Raw genomic sequence first — 17993 nt, 5'->3', positions numbered from 1 at the left:
CTGGGTTAGAGTTTAATATACTGGGTTAGGGTTTAATATACTGATGGCATACAGGGCCACTAGGGGGAGACAGAGAGCAGGGTTAGGGTTTAATATACTGGGTTAGGGTTTAATATACTGGGTTAGGGTTTAATATACTGGGTTAGGGTTTAACACACTGGGTTAGGGTTTAATATACTGGGTTAGGGTTTAATATACTGGGTTAGGGTTTAATATACTGGGTTAGGGTTTAACACACTGGGTTAGGGTTTAATATACTAGGTTAGGGTTTAATATACTGGGTTAGAGTTTAATATACTGGGTTAGGGTTTAATATACTGGGTTAGGGTTTAATATACTGGGTTAGGGTTTAATATACTGGGTTAGGGTTTAATACACTGGGTTAGAGTTTAATACACTGATGGCATACAGGGCCACTAGGGGGAGAGAGAGAGCATGGTTAGAGTTTAATATACTGGGTTAGGGTTTAATATACTGGGTTAGGGTTTAATATACTGGGTTAGAGTTTAATGTACTGGGTTAGGGTTTAATATACTGATGGCATACATGGCCACTAGGGGGAGACAGAGAGCAGGGTTAGGGTTTAATATACTGGGTTAGGGTTTAATATACTGGGTTAGGGTTTAATATACTGGGTTAGGGTTTAATATACTGGGTTAGAGTTTAATATACTGGGTTAGAGTTTAATATACTGGGTTAGGGTTTAATATACTGATGGCGTACAGGGCCACTAGGGGGAGACAGAGAGCAGGGTTAGGGTTTAATATACTGGGTTAGGGTTTAATATACTGGGTTAGGGTTTAATATACTGGGTTAGGGTTTAACACACTGGGTTAGAGTTTAATATACTGGGTTAGAGTTTAATATACTGATGGCATACAGGGCCACTAGGGGGAGAGAGAGAGCATGGTTAGAGTTTAATATACTGGGTTAGGGTTTATTATACTGGGTTAGGGTTTAATATACTGGGTTAGAGTTTAATACACTGGGTTAGGGTTTAATATACTGATGGCATACAGGGCCACTAGGGGGAGACAGAGAGCAGGGTTAGGGTTTAATATACTGGGTTAGGGTTTAATATACTGGGTTAGGGTTTAATATACTGGGTTAGGGTTTAATATACTGGGTTAGAGTTTAATATACTGGGTTAGGGTTTAATATACTGATGGCATACAGGGCCACTAGGGGGAGACAGAGAGCAGGGTTAGGGTTTAATATACTGGGTTAGGGTTTAATATACTGGGTTAGGGTTTAATATACTGATGGCATACAGGGCCACTAGGGGGAGACAGGGAGCAGGGTTAGAGTTTAATATACTGGGTTAGGGTTTAATATACTGGGTTAGGGTTTAATATACTGGGTTAGGGTTTAATATACTGGGTTAGGGTTTAATATACTGATGGCATACAGGGCCACTAGGGGGAGACAGAGAGCAGGGTTAGGGTTTAATATACTGGGTTAGGGTTTAATATACTGGGTTAGGGTTTAATATACTGGGTTAGGGTTTAATATACTGGGTTAGGGTTTAACACACTGGGTTAGAGTTTAATATACTGGGTTAGAGTTTAATATACTGATGACATACAGGGCCACTAGGGGGAGACAGAGAGCAGGGTTAGAGTTTAACACACTACTCTCTCTGAGAAGTAGACAGCACTAATAGCATCCAGAACCACTAGGAACAGCAGGGTTGAACACAGAGATCCTATTAAAGAACCACTAGCAACAGCAGGGTGTGTATATGTGTGTCTGTGTGTGTATATGTGTGTCTGTGTGTCTGTGTCTGTGTGTGTGTGTGTGTGTGTGTGTGTGTGTGTCTGTGTGTGTGTGTGTGTGTGTGTGTCTGTGTGTGTGTGTGTGTGTGTCTGTGTGTCTGTGTGTGTGTGTGTGTGTGTGTCTGTGTGTCTGTGTGTGTGTGTGTGTGTGTGTGTGTTTGTTGACTTGAATGGTAATGATTGCTGTAGTCATTATATTTCTATGGTCACACACAGACACACAGACACACACACACACACACACACAGACACACACACACACACACACACACAGACACACACACACACACACACAGACACACACACACACACACACACACACAGACAGACAGACACACAGAAACACAGACACACACACACACACACAGACACACACACACACACACACACACAGACACACACAGACACACACACAGCCACACAGCCACACAGACACACACACACACAGACACACACACACACACACACACACAGACACACAGACACACACACACAGACACACAGACACACAGACACACAGACACACAGACACAGACACACAGACACACAGACACACACACACAGACACACACACACACACACAGACACACAGACACACACACACAGACACACAGACACACACACACAGACACACAGACACACACACACACACACACACAGACACCTACATATACACACACACACCGACATACACACACACACACACCTACACACACACACACACACACCTACACACACACGCACACCTGCATACACACACACACCTGCATACACACACCTGCATACACCTACATACACACACACACACACCTACACACACACCTACATATACACACACACACCTACACACACACACACACACACACACACACACACACACCTACATATACACACACACACCTACACACACACACACACACACACACACACCTACATATACACACACACACCTACATACACACACACACACACCTACAGACACACACACACCTGCATACACACACACACCTGCATACACACACCTGCATACACCTACATACACACACACACACACCTACACACACACACACACCTACATACACACACATACCTGCATACACACACATACCTGCATACACACACACACACACCTACACACACACACACACCTACATACACACACATACCTGCATACACACACACACCTACATACACCTGCATACACACACACACCTACATACACCTGCATACACACACACACCTACATACACCTACATACACACACACACCTGCATACACACACACACACACCTGCATACACACACACACCTGCATACACACACACACCTACATACACCTGCATACACACACACACACACACACCTGCACACACACATACACCTGCATACACACACATACCTGCATACACACACACATCTGCACACACACACACACACACACACACACACACACACACACACACACACACACACACACACACACACACACACACACACACCTGCATACACACACACACCTGCATACACACACACATTGCCATGCCATCTAACTGTAGACGTGTGTGTGTGTGTGTGTGTGTGTGTGTGTGTGTGTGTGTGTGTGTGTGTGTGTGTGTCTTACCGAAGACTCTCTCGTCGTTGATGTTCTTGATGCAGAACCAGAGTCCAGCAGGAAAGGTACAGACCAGGATGTGGAGGTCGAAGAAGAACGAGACCCATGTGGTGGGCTGGTGCTCCGACACAGACGCTATGATGGGGATGTGGATCTTAGCATACCTGGAGAGAGGAGGGAGGGAGGGAGAGGAGGGGGGTTGAGGGAGGGAGAAGAGAGTGGGAGAGGTGGTGGGGTGAGGGAGGGAGAAGAGAGAAGGAGAGGGGGGTTGGGGTGAGGGAGGGAGGGTGAAGAGAGGGGGTGGGGTGAGGGAGGGAGAAGAGAGAGGGAGAGGGGGGTTGGGGTGAGGGAGGGAGGGAGGGTAAAGAGAGGGAGAGGGGGTGGGGTGAGGGAGGGAGGGTGAAGAGAGGGGGTGGGGTGAGGGAGGGAGGGAGGGTGAAGAGAGGGAGAGGGGGTGGGGTGAGGGAGGGAGGGTGAAAAGAGGGGGTGGGGTGAGGGAGGGAGAAGAGAGAGGGAGAGGGTGGTTGGGGTGAGGGAGGGAGGGTGAAGAGAGGGGGTGGGGTGAGGGAGGGAGAAGAGAGAGGGAGAGGGGGGTTGGGGTGAGGGAGGGAGGGAGGGTGAAGAGAGCGGGGTGGGGTGAGGGAGGGAGGGAGAGACAGGGAGAGGGGGGTTGGGGTGAGGGAGGGAGGGAGAGAGAGGGGTAAGGGAGGGAGGGTGAAGAGAGCGGGGTGGGGTGAGGGAGGGAGGGAGAGAGGGAGAGGGGGGTTGGGGTGAGGGAGGGAGGGTGAAGAGAGCGGGAGAGGGGGGTTGGGGTGAGGGAGGGAGGGAGGGAGGGTGAAGAGAGCGGGATGGGGTGAGGGAGGGAGGGAGGGAGAGAGAGGGGTAAGGGAGGGAGGGTGAAGAGAGCGGGGTGGGGTGAGGGAGGGAGGGTGAAGAGAGCGGGATGGGGTGAGGGAGGGAGGGAGAGAGAGCGGGGTGGGGTGAGGGAGGGAGGGTGAAGAGAGCGGGGTGGGGTGAGGGAGGGAGGGAGAGAGAGCGGGGTGGGGTGAGGGAGGGAGGGTGAAGAGAGCGGGGTGGGGTGAGGGAGGGAGGGTGAAGAGAGCGGGGTGGGGTGAGGGAGGGAGGGTGAAGAGAGCGGGTGGGGTGAGGGAGGGAGGGAGAGAGAGGGGTAAGGGAGGGAGGGTGAAGAGAGCGGGGTGGGGTGAGGGAGGGAGGGAGAGAGAGGGGTAAGGGAGGGATTTAAAGGATTTATCTGAAGTGCCTGTGGAAGGTTGTTGCTACAGGAAGTGGACATTGACAGAAAGAGGAACACAGTGTTTCCTTGGTAAAGGTGATCCACAAGGAGTAAAACTAGACACATGTAGACAAACACGACCCACACTGCACTGCAGCAGAACACGCAACTCTGAGACAAATAAACAGCTGATTGGGCACTCTGACAGCCTTCTCTCTCTTACAGCAGAGGCCGGTGTGTGTGTGTGTGTGTGTGTGTGTGTGTATGTGTGTGTGTGTGTGTGTGTGTGTGTGTGTGTGTGTGTGTATGTGTGTGTGTGTGTGTGTGTGTGTGTGTGTGTGTGTCTGTGTGTGTGTGTGTGTGTGTGTGTGTGTGTGTACTGTTTAGTGCACTTACCCTGTATCCCACAGTGAATAGAATCGACCGCTCCAAGGAGCGATGTGTCCTAAAACACAATGAACATTATTAAGTACAGCACAGTTATGAATATGTACACGATCACACACACACACATGTTAGGTTTTGGGGACAACAATTGATTCCCATTCAAAATCCTATTTCCCTAACTTCTAAACTCCCGACTCCTAAACTCCTGACTCCTGACTCCTAAACTCCTGACTCGTAAACTCCTGACTCCTAAACTCCCGACTCCTAAACTCCTGACTCCTAAACTCCTGACTCCTAAACTCCTGACTCCTAAACTCCTGACTCCTAAACTCCTGACTCCTAAACTCCTAAACTCCTGACTCCTAAACTCCTGACTCCTAAACTCCTAACGCCTGACTCCTAAACTCCTGACTCCTAAACTCCTGACTCCTAAACTCCTAAACTCCTGACTCCTAAACTCCTAAACTCCTAAACGCCTGACTCCTAAACTCCTGACTCCTAAACTCCTGACTCCTAAACTCCTGACTCCTAAACTCCCGACTCCTAAACTCCTAACGCCTGACTCCTAAACTCCTGACTCCTAAACTCCTGACTCCTAAACTCCTAACGCCTGACTCCTAAACTCCTGACTCCTAAATTCCTGACTCCTAACTCCTGACTCCTGATTCTTAACTCCTAACGCCTGACTCCTAAACTCCCGACTCCTAAACTCCTGACTCCTAAACTCCTGACTCCTAAACTCCCGACTCCTAAACTCCTAACGCCTGACTCCTAAACTCCTGACTCCTAAACTCCTGACTCCTAAACTCCTAACGCCTGACTCCTAAACTCCTGACTCCTAAACTCCTGACTCCTAACTCCTGACGCCTGATTCCTAACTCCTAACTCCTGACTCCTAAACTCCTGACTCCTAAACTCCTGACTCCTAAACTCCTAACGCCTGACTCCTAAACTCCTGACTCCTAAACTCCTGACTCCTAACTCCTGACTCCTGATTCCTAACTCCTAACGCCTGACTCCTAAACTCCCGACTCCTAAACTCCTAACGCCTGACTCCTAAACTCCTGACTCCTAAACTCCTGACTCCTAAACTCCTAACGCCTGACTCCTAAACTCCTGACTCCTAAACTCCTGACTCCTGATTCCTAACTCCTAACGCCTGACTGCTAAACGCTTGACTCCTAAACTCCTGACTCCTAAACTCCTGACTCCTAAACTCCTAACGCCTGACTCCTAAACTCCTGACTCCTAAACTCCTGACTCCTAAACTCCCGACTCCTAACGCCTGACTCCTAAACTCCCGACTCCTAAACTCCCGACTCCTAAACTCCTAACGCCTGACTCCTAAACTCCCGACTCCTAAACTCCTAACGCCTGACTCCTAAACTCCCGACTCCTAAACTCCTGACTCCTAAACTCCTGACTCCTAAACTCCTGACTCCTAAACTCCTGACTCCTAAACTCCTGACTCCTAAACTCCCGACTCCTAAACTCCTAACGCCTGACTCCTAAACTCCCGACTCCTAAACTCCTAACGCCTGACTCCTAAACTCCCGACTCCTAAACTCCTGACTCCTAAACTCCTGACTCCTAAACTCCCGACTCCTAAACTCCTGACTCCTAAACTCCTGACTCCTAAACTCCTGACTCCTAAACTCCTGACTCCTAAACTCCTGACTCCTAAACTCCTGACTCCTAAACTCCTAAACTCCTGACTCCTAAACTCCTGACTCCTAAACTCCTAACGCCTGACTCCTAAACTCCTGACTCCTAAACTCCTGACTCCTAAACTCCTGACTCCTAAACTCCTAAACTCCTAAACGCCTGACTCCTAAACTCCTGACTCCTAAACTCCTGACTCCTAAACTCCTGACTCCTAAACTCCCGACTCCTAAACTCCTAACGCCTGACTCCTAAACTCCTGACTCCTAAACTCCTGACTCCTAAACTCCTAACGCCTGACTCCTAAACTCCTGACTCCTAAATTCCTGACTCCTAACTCCTGACTCCTGATTCTTAACTCCTAACGCCTGACTCCTAAACTCCCGACTCCTAAACTCCTGACTCCTAAACTCCTGACTCCTAAACTCCCGACTCCTAAACTCCTAACGCCTGACTCCTAAACTCCTGACTCCTAAACTCCTGACTCCTAAACTCCTAACGCCTGACTCCTAAACTCCTGACTCCTAAACTCCTGACTCCTAACTCCTGACGCCTGATTCCTAACTCCTAACTCCTGACTCCTAAACTCCTGACTCCTAAACTCCTGACTCCTAAACTCCTAACGCCTGACTCCTAAACTCCTGACTCCTAAACTCCTGACTCCTAACTCCTGACTCCTGATTCCTAACTCCTAACGCCTGACTCCTAAACTCCCGACTCCTAAACTCCCGACTCCTAAACTCCTAACGCCTGACTCCTAAACTCCTGACTCCTAAACTCCTGACTCCTAAACTCCTAACGCCTGACTCCTAAACTCCTGACTCCTAAACTCCTGACTCCTGATTCCTAACTCCTAACGCCTGACTCCTAAACGCTTGACTCCTAAACTCCTGACTCCTAAACTCCTGACTCCTAAACTCCTAACGCCTGACTCCTAAACTCCTGACTCCTAAACTCCTGACTCCTAAACTCCCGACTCCTAACGCCTGACTCCTAAACTCCCGACTCCTAAACTCCCGACTCCTAAACTCCTAACGCCTGACTCCTAAACTCCCGACTCCTAAACTCCTAACGCCTGACTCCTAAACTCCCGACTCCTAAACTCCTGACTCCTAAACTCCTGACTCCTAAACTCCTGACTCCTAAACTCCTGACTCCTAAACTCCTGACTCCTAAACTCCCGACTCCTAAACTCCTAACGCCTGACTCCTAAACTCCCGACTCCTAAACTCCTAACGCCTGACTCCTAAACTCCCGACTCCTAAACTCCTGACTCCTAAACTCCTGACTCCTAAACTCCTGACTCCTAAACTCCTAACGCCTGACTCCTAAACTCCTGACTCCTAAACTCCCGACTCCTAACGCCTGACTCCTAAACTCCTGACTCCTAAACTCCTGACTCCTAACGCCTGACTCCTAAACTCCCGACTCCTAAACTCCCGACTCCTAAACTCCTAACGCCTGACTCCTAAACTCCCGACTCCTAAACTCCTAACGCCTGACTCCTAAACTCCTGACTCCTAAACTCCTGACTCCTAAACTCCTGACTCCTAAACTCCTGACTCCTAAACTCCTAACGCCCTACTCCTAACGCCCGACTCCTAAACTCCTGACTCCTAAACTCCTGACTCCTAACTCCTGACTCCTAACTCCTGACTCCTAACTCCTGATTCCTAACTCCTAACGCCTGACTCCTAAACTCCTGACTCCTAAACTCCTGACTCCTAACTCCTGACTCCTAAACTCCCGACTCCTAAACTCCCGACTCCTAAACTCCTAACGCCTGACTCCTAAACTCCTGACTCCTAAACTCCTGACTCCTAAACTCCTAACGCCTGACTCCTAAACTCCTGACTCCTAAATTCCTGACTCCTAACTCCTGACTCCTGATTCTTAACTCCTAACGCCTGACTCCTAAACTCCCGACTCCTAAACTCCTGACTCCTAAACTCCTGACTCCTAAACTCCCGACTCCTAAACTCCTAACGCCTGACTCCTAAACTCCTGACTCCTAAACTCCTGACTCCTAAACTCCTAACGCCTGACTCCTAAACTCCTGACTCCTAAACTCCTGACTCCTAACTCCTGACGCCTGATTCCTAACTCCTAACTCCTGACTCCTAAACTCCTGACTCCTAAACTCCTGACTCCTAAACTCCTAACGCCTGACTCCTAAACTCCTGACTCCTAAACTCCTGACTCCGAACTCCTGACTCCTGATTCCTAACTCCTAACGCCTGACTCCTAAACTCCCGACTCCTAAACTCCCGACTCCTAAACTCCTAACGCCTGACTCCTAAACTCCTGACTCCTAAACTCCTGACTCCTAAACTCCTAACGCCTGACTCCTAAACTCCTGACTCCTAAACTCCTGACTCCTGATTCCTAACTCCTAACGCCTGACTCCTAAACGCTTGACTCCTAAACTCCTGACTCCTAAACTCCTGACTCCTAAACTCCTAACGCCTGACTCCTAAACTCCTGACTCCTAAACTCCTGACTCCTAAACTCCCGACTCCTAACGCCTGACTCCTAAACTCCCGACTCCTAAACTCCCGACTCCTAAACTCCTAACGCCTGACTCCTAAACTCCCGACTCCTAAACTCCTAACGCCTGACTCCTAAACTCCCGACTCCTAAACTCCTGACTCCTAAACTCCTGACTCCTAAACTCCTGACTCCTAAACTCCTGACTCCTAAACTCCCGACTCCTAAACTCCTAACGCCTGACTCCTAAACTCCCGACTCCTAAACTCCTAACGCCTGACTCCTAAACTCCCGACTCCTAAACTCCTGACTCCTAAACTCCTGACTCCTAAACTCCTGACTCCTAAACTCCTAACGCCTGACTCCTAAACTCCTGACTCCTAAACTCCCGACTCCTAACGCCTGACTCCTAAACTCCTGACTCCTAAACTCCTGACTCCTAACGCCTGACTCCTAAACTCCCGACTCCTAAACTCCCGACTCCTAAACTCCTAACGCCTGACTCCTAAACTCCCGACTCCTAAACTCCTAACGCCTGACTCCTAAACTCCTGACTCCTAAACTCCTGACTCCTAAACTCCTGACTCCTAAACTCCTGACTCCTAAACTCCTAACGCCCTACTCCTAACGCCCGACTCCTAAACTCCTGACTCCTAAACTCCTGACTCCTAACTCCTGACTCCTAACTCCTGACTCCTAACTCCTGATTCCTAACTCCTAACGCCTGACTCCTAAACTCCTGACTCCTAAACTCCTGACTCCTAACTCCTGACTCCTAAATACCCGACTCCTAAACTCCCGACTCCTAAACTCCTAACGCCTGACTCCTAAACTCCTGACTCCTAAACTCCTGACTCCTAAACTCCTGACTCCTAAACTCCTGACTCCTAAACTCCTGACTCCTAAACTCCTGACTCCTAAACTCCTAACGCCCTACTCCTAACGCCCGACTCCTAAACTCCTGACTCCTAAACTCCTGACTCCTAACTCCTGACTCCTAACTCCTGACTCCTAACTCCTGATTCCTAACTCCTAACGCCTGACTCCTAAACTCCTGACTCCTAAACTCCTGACTCCTAACTCCTGACTCCTAAACTCCCGACTCCTAAACTCCCGACTCCTAAACTCCTAACGCCTGACTCCTAAACTCCTGACTCCTAAACTCCTGACTCCTAAACTCCTGACTCCTAAACTCCTGACTCCTAAACTCCCGACTCCTAAACTCCCGACTCCTAAACTCCCGACTCCTAAACTCCTAACGCCTGACTCCTAAACTCCTGACTCCTAAACTCCTGACTCCTAAACTCCTGACTCCTAAACTCCTAACGCCTGACTCCTAAACTCCTGACTCCTAAACTCCTGACTCCTAACTCCTGACTCCTAAACTCCTAACGCCTGACTCCTAAACTCCTGACTCCTAAACTCCTGACTCCTAAACTCCTGTCTCCTAAACTCCCGACTCCTAACGCCTGACTCCTAAACTCCTGACTCCTAAACTCCTGACTCCTAAACTCCCGACTCCTAAACTCCCGACTCCTAAACTCCTAACGCCTGACTCCTAAACTCCCGACTCCTAAACTCCTAACGCCTGACTCCTAAACTCCTGACTCCTAACTCCTGACTCCTAACTCCTAACGCCTGACTCCTAAACGCCTGACTCCTAAACGCCTGACTCCTAAACTCCTGACTCCTAAACTCCTGACTCCTAAACTCCTGACTCCTAAACTCCTGACTCCTAAACTCCTAACGCCTGACTCCTAAACTCCTGACTCCTAAACTCCTGACTCCTAAATCCTAACTCCTAAGCCTGACTCCTAAACTCCTGACTCCTAACGCCTGACTCCTAAACTCCTGACTCCTAAACTCCTAACTCCTGACTCCTAAGCCTGACTCCTAAACTCCTGACTCCTAAACTCCTAACTCCTGACTCCTAAACTCCTAACTCCTGACTCCTAACTCCTGACTCCTAAACTAGCCTTTTTACAAGTGGAGACCATCAAAATGTCCTCACTTCTCTAAAGCTTTGTTGCTTTACTATTCTAGGACTTCTGGTACTCACAAGTATAGTTCACACACACACACACACACACACACACACACACACACAGACACAGACACAGACACAGACACACACACACACACACACACACACACACACACACACACACACACACTGACAGTCAGCTAACAAGTTGTGGGTTGTTAAGTTAGTCTAGCAGACAGCTATCTACACCTGTAGGATCATGGTTAAATTACCAGTGGGCCCCCATTGATTTCGTAAATCCATCTCACTCAGATAGTGACTTACAAAATCAATGTTATTAAAAATTGCAAACATTTCTCTCCGCCCCAAAATGACTAGAATTACAGCAACTTGCTTTAGAACTGCTGAATGTTCTCTACGCTCCATGGCAACGTGTAGAATTACAGCAACTTGCTTTAGAACTGCTGAATGTTCTCTACGCTCCATGGCAACGTGTAGAATTACAGCAACTTGCTTTAGAACTGCTGAATGTTCTCTACGCTCCATGGCAACGTGTAGAATTACAGCAACTTGCTTTAGAACTGCTAAATGTTCTCTACGCTCCATGGCAACGTGTAGAATTACAGCAACTTGCTTTAGAACTGCTAAATGTTCTCTACGCTCCATGGCAACGTGTAGAATTACAGCAACTTGCTTTAGAACTGCTGAATGTTCTCTACGCTCCATGGCAACGTGTAGAATTACAGCAACTTGCTTTAGAACTGCTAAATGTTCTCTACGCTCCATGGCAACGTGTAGAATTACAGCAACTTGCTTTAGAACTGCTAAATGTTCTCTACGCTCCATGGCAACGTGTAGAATTACAGCAACTTGCTTTAGAACTGCTAAATGTTCTCTACGCTCCATGGCAACGTGTAGAATTACAGCAACTTGCTTTAGAACTGCTAAATGTTCTCTACGCTCCATGGCAACGTGTAGAATTACAGCAACTTGCTTTAGAACTGCTGAATGTTCTCTACGCTCCATGGCAACGTGTAGAATTACAGCAACTTGCTTTAGAACTGCTGAATGTTCTCTAAGCTCCATGGCAACGTGTAGAATTACAGCAACTTGCTTTAGAACTGCTGAATGTTCTCTACGCTCCATGGCAACGTGTAGAATTACAGCAACTTGCTTTAGAACTGCTGAATGTTCTCTACGCTCCATGGCAACGTGTAGAATTACAGCAACTTGCTTTAGAACTGCTGAATGTTCTCTACGCTCCATGGCAACGTGTAGAATTACAGCAACTTGCTTTAGAACTGCTAAATGTTCTCTACGCTCCATGGCAACGTGTAGAATTACAGCAACTTGCTTTAGAACTGCTAAATGTTCTCTACGCTCCATGGCAACGTGTAGAATTACAGCAACTTGCTTTAGAACTGCTAAATGTTCTCTACGCTCCATGGCAACGTGTAGAATTACAGCAACTTGCTTTAGAACTGCTGAATGTTCTCTACGCTCCATGGGAACGTGTAGAATTACAGCAACTTGCTTTAGAACTGCTGAATGTTCTCTAAGCTCCATGGCAACGTGTAGAATTACAGCAACTTGCTTTAGAACTGCTGAATGTTCTCTACGCTCCATGGCAACGTGTAGAATTACAGCAACTTGCTTTAGAACTGCTGAATGTTCTCTACGCTCCATGGCAACGTGTAGAATTACAGCAACTTGCTTTAGAACTGCTGAATGTTCTCTACGCTCCATGGCAACGTGTAGAATTACAGCAACTTGCTTTAGAACTGCTGAATGTTCTCTACGCTCCATGGCAACGTGTAGAATTACAGCAACTTGCTTTAGAACTGCTGAATGTTCTCTACGCTCCATGGCAACGTGTAGAATTACAGCAACTTGCTTTATTAGAACTGCTGAATGTTCTCTACGCTCCATGGCAACGTGTAGAATTACAGCAACTTGCTTTATTAGAACTGCTGAATGTTCTCTACGCTCCATGGCAACGTGTAGAATTACAGCAACTTGCTTTAGAACTGCTAAATGTTCTCTACGCTCCATGGCAACGTGTAGAATTACAGCAACTTGCTTTAGAACTGCTAAATGTTCTCTACGCTCCATGGCAACGTGTAGAATTACAGCAACTTGCTTTAGAACTGCTAAATGTTCTCTACGCTCCATGGCAACGTGTAGAATTACAGCAACTTGCTTTAGAACTGCTAAATGTTCTCTACGCTCCATGGCAACGTGTAGAATTACAGCAACTTGCTTTAGAACTGCTGAATGTTCTCTACGCTCCATGGCAACGTGTAGAATTACAGCAATTTGCTTTAGAACTGCTGAATGTTCTCTACGCTCCATGGCAACGTGTAGAATTACAGCAACTTGCTTTAGAACTGCTGAATGTTCTCTACGCTCCATGGCAACGTGTAGAATTACAGCAACTTGCTTTAGAACTGCTGAATGTTCTCTACGCTCCATGGCAACGTGTAGAATTACAGCAACTTGCTTTAGAACTGCTGAATGTTCTCTACGCTCCATGGCAACGTGTAGAATTACAGCAACTTGCTTTATTAGAACTGCTGAATGTTCTCTACGCTCCATGGCAACGTGTAGAATTACAGCAACTTGCTTTATTAGAACTGCTGAATGTTCTCTACGCTCCATGGCAACGTGTAGAATTACAGCAACTTGCTTTAGAACTGCTAAATGTTCTCTACGCTCCATGGCAACGTGTAGAATTACAGCAACTTGCTTTAGAACTGCTAAATGTTCTCTACGCTCCATGGCAACGTGTAGAATTACAGCAACTTGCTTTAGAACTGCTGAATGTTCTCTACGCTCCATGGCAACGTGTAGAATTACAGCAATTTGCTTTAGAACTGCTGAATGTTCTCTACGCTCCATGGCAACGTGTAGAATTACAGCAACTTGCTTTAGAACTGCTAAATGTTCTCTACGCTCCATGGCAACGTGTAGAATTACAGCAACTTGCTTTAGAACTGCTAAATGTTCTCTACGCTCCATGGCAACGTGTAGCATTACAGTAAATTAATTATTAATTATTATTATTAACACTATTATTCTTCTCCTCTGTCAAGAGGGGGGCGGCTAAAATGTTTTGCTCGCAAGGACCCCAAAAACGGTCAGGGTCGACTGCATGTATAGATGTGGGTATAGATGTGGGTATAGATGTGGGTATAGATGAGGATGAGGGTACAGATGTGGGTACAGATGTGGGTCTAGATGAGGATGAGGGTACAGATGAGGGTATAGATGTGGGTATAGATGAGGATGTGGGTATAGATGTGAGTATAGATGAGGGTACAGATGTGGATATAGATGTGGGTATAGATGAGGGTACAGATGTGGGTATAGATGTGGGTATAGATGAGGATGAGGGTACAGATGAGGGTATAGATGTGGGTATAGATGAGGATGTGGGTATAGATGTGGGTATAGATGAGGGTACACATGTGGGTATAGATGAGGATGAGGGTACAGATGTGGGTATAGATGAGGATGTGGGTATAGATGTGGGTATAGATGTGGGTATAGATGAGGGTACAGATGTGGGTATAGATGTGGGTATAGATGAGGGTATAGATGTGGGTATAGATGAGGTTATAGATGAGGGTATAGATGTGGGTATAGATGTGGGTATAGATGAGGGTACAGATGTGGGTATAGATGTGGGTATAGATGAGGGTACAGATGTGGGTATAGATGAGGATGTGGGTATAGATGTGGGTATAGATGAGGGTACAGATGAGGGTAGAGATGTGGGTATAGATGAGGATGAGGGTACAGATGTGGGTATAGATGTGGGAATAGATGTGGGTATAGAAGTGGGTATGGATGTGGGCATAGATGAGGGCATAGATGAGGGTATAGATGAGGGTATAGATGAGGGTATAGATGTGGGTATAGATGTGGGTATAGATGAGGGTATAGATGAGGGTATAGATGTGGGTATAGATGAGGGTATAGATGAGGGTATAGATGTGGGTATAGATGAGGGTATAGATGTTAGTATGGATGTGGGTATTGATGTGGGTACAGATGAGGGTATAGATGAGGGTATAGATGAGGGTATAGATGTTGGTATAGATGTGGGCCTCTCTCATCTTTTTAAGTGGGAGAACTTGCACAATTGGTGGCTGACTAAATACTGTTTTGCCCCACTGTATATAACAGCACGGAGGTGACCTACCTGTATAAGTCAGGTATATAACAACACAGTGTTGACCTACCTGTATACAGTAACTCAGGTATATAACAGCACAGTGTTGACCTACCTGTATAAGTTAGGTATATAACAGCACAGTGTTGACCTACCTGTATAAGTCAGGTATATAACAACACAGTGTTGACCTACCTGTATACAGTAACTCAGGTATATAACAGCACAGTGTTGACCTACCTGTATAACTCAGGTATATAACAGCACAGTGTTGACCTACCTGTATACAGTAACTCAGGTATATAACAACACAGTATTGACCTACCTGTATAAGTCAGGTATATAACAGCACAGTGTTGACCTACCTGTATAAGTCAGGTATTTAACAGCACAGTGTTGACCTACCTGTATAAGTCAGGTATATAACAACACAGTGTTGACCTACCTGTATAAGTCAGGTATATAACAACACAGTGTTGACCTACCTGTATAGGTCAGGTATATAACAGCACAGTGTTGACCTACCTGTATAAGTCAGGTATGTAACAACACAGTGTTGACCTACCTGTATAAGTCAGGTATATAACAACACAGTGTTGACCTACCTGTATAAGTCAGGTATATAACAACACAGTGTTGACCTACCTGTATACAGTAACTCAGGTATATAACAACACAGTGTTGACCTACCTGTATACAGTAACTCAGGTATATAACAACACAGTGTTGATCTACCTGTATAAGTCAGGTATATAACAGCACAGTGTTGACCTACCTGTATAAGTCAGGTATATAACAACACAGTGTTGACCTACCTGTATACAGTAACTCAGGTATATAACAACACAGTGTTGACCTACCTGTATAAGTCAGGTATATAACAGCACAGTGTTGACCTACCTGTATAACTCAGGTATATAACAGCACAGTGTTGACCTACCTGTATAAGTCAGGTATATAACAACACAGTGTTGACCTACCTGTATAAGTCAGGTATATAACAGCACAGTGTTGACCTACCTGTATACAGTAACTCAGGTATATAACAACACAGTGTTGACCTACCTGTATAAGTCAGGTATATAACAACACAGTGTTGACCTACCTGTATAAGTCAGGTATATAACAACACAGTGTTGACCTACCTGTATAAGTCAGGTATATAACAACACAGTGTTGACCTACCTGTATAAGTCAGGTATATAACAGCACAGTGTTGACCTACCTGTATAAGTCAGGTATATAACAACACAGTGTTGACCTACCTGTATAAGTCAGGTATATAACAGCACAGTGTTGACCTACCTGTATACAGTAACTCAGGTATATAACAGCACAGTGTTGACCTACCTGTATAAGTCAGGTATATAACAACACAGTGTTGACCTACCTGTATAAGTCAGGTATATAACAGCACAGTGTTGACCTACCTGTATACAGTAACTCAGGTATATAACAGCACAGTGTTGACCTACCTGTATAAGTCAGGTATATAACAACACAGTGTTGACCTACCTGTATAACTCAGGTATATAACAGCACAGTGTTGACCTACCTGTATACAGTAACTCAGGTATATAACAACACAGTGTTGACCTACCTGTATAAATCAGGTATATAACAACACAGTGTTGACCTACCTGTATAACTCAGGTATATAACAGCACAGTGTTGACCTACCTGTATACAGTAACTCAGGTATATAACAACACAGTGTTGACCTACCTGTATAAATCAGGTATATAACAACACAGTGTTGACCTACCTGTATAACTCAGGTATATAACAGCACAGTGTTGACCTACCTGTATAAGTCAGGTATATAACAACACAGTGTTGACCTACCTGTATAACTCAGGTATATAACAGCACAGTGTTGACCTACCTGTATACAGTAACTCAGGTATATAACAACACAGTGTTGACCTACCTGTATAAATCAGGTATATAACAGCACAGTGTTGACCTACCTGTATAAATCAGGTATATAACAGCACAGTGTTGACCTACCTGTATACAGTAACTCAGGTATATAACAACACAGTGTTGACCTACCTGTATAAATCAGGTATATAACAGCACAGTGTTGACCTACCTGTATAAGTCAGGTATATAACAACACAGTGTTGACCTACCTGTATAAGTCAGGTATATAACAACACAGTGTTGACCTACCTGTATAAGTCAGGTATATAACAGCACAGTGTTGACCTACCTGTATACAGTAACTCAGGTATATAACAACACAGTGTTGACCTACCTGTATAAGTCAGGTATATAACAACACAGTGTTGACCTACCTGTATAAGTCAGGTATATAACAACACAGTGTTGACCTACCTGTATAAGTCAGGTATATAACAGCACAGTGTTGACCTACCTGTATACAGTAACTCAGGTATATAACAACACAGTGTTGACCTACCTGTATAAGTCAGGTATATAACAGCACAGTGTTGACCTACCTGTATAAGTCAGGTATATAACAACACAGTATTGACCTACCTGTATAAGTCAGGTATATAACAGCACAGTGTTGACCTACCTGTATAAGTCAGGTATATAACAACACAGTGTTGACCTACCTGTATAAGTCAGGTATATAACAACACAGTGTTGACCTACCTGTATAAGTCAGGTATATAACAGCACAGTGTTGACCTACCTGTATAAGTCAGG

General features: G+C 46.0%; 1 protein-coding gene across 1 annotated transcript in view; it reads right to left on the bottom strand.

The window, feature by feature from the left end:
• The window catches only part of LOC118937320 (dolichyl-diphosphooligosaccharide--protein glycosyltransferase subunit STT3B), a 141248-nt gene that overhangs the window by 42716 nt on the left and 80539 nt on the right, over positions 1–17993 (bottom strand). Inside the window, exons 8-9 of the mRNA XM_090216089.1 lie at positions 5017–5065; positions 3396–3550 (exon numbers count right to left, since the gene is read on the bottom strand). Coding sequence (XP_090072215.1) covers positions 3396–3550; positions 5017–5065 — 204 coding nt within the window. The remainder of the gene's footprint in view (positions 1–3395; positions 3551–5016; positions 5066–17993) is intronic.

Source organism: Oncorhynchus mykiss, chromosome 2, assembly GCF_057628025.1.
Source record: "Oncorhynchus mykiss isolate SJ-2025 chromosome 2, ASM5762802v1, whole genome shotgun sequence".
Taxonomy (NCBI): Eukaryota; Metazoa; Chordata; class Actinopteri; order Salmoniformes; family Salmonidae; genus Oncorhynchus; species Oncorhynchus mykiss.
The sequence above is the reverse complement of the archived record's forward strand: the minus strand, read 5'-3'. Positions and strand labels throughout refer to the sequence as shown.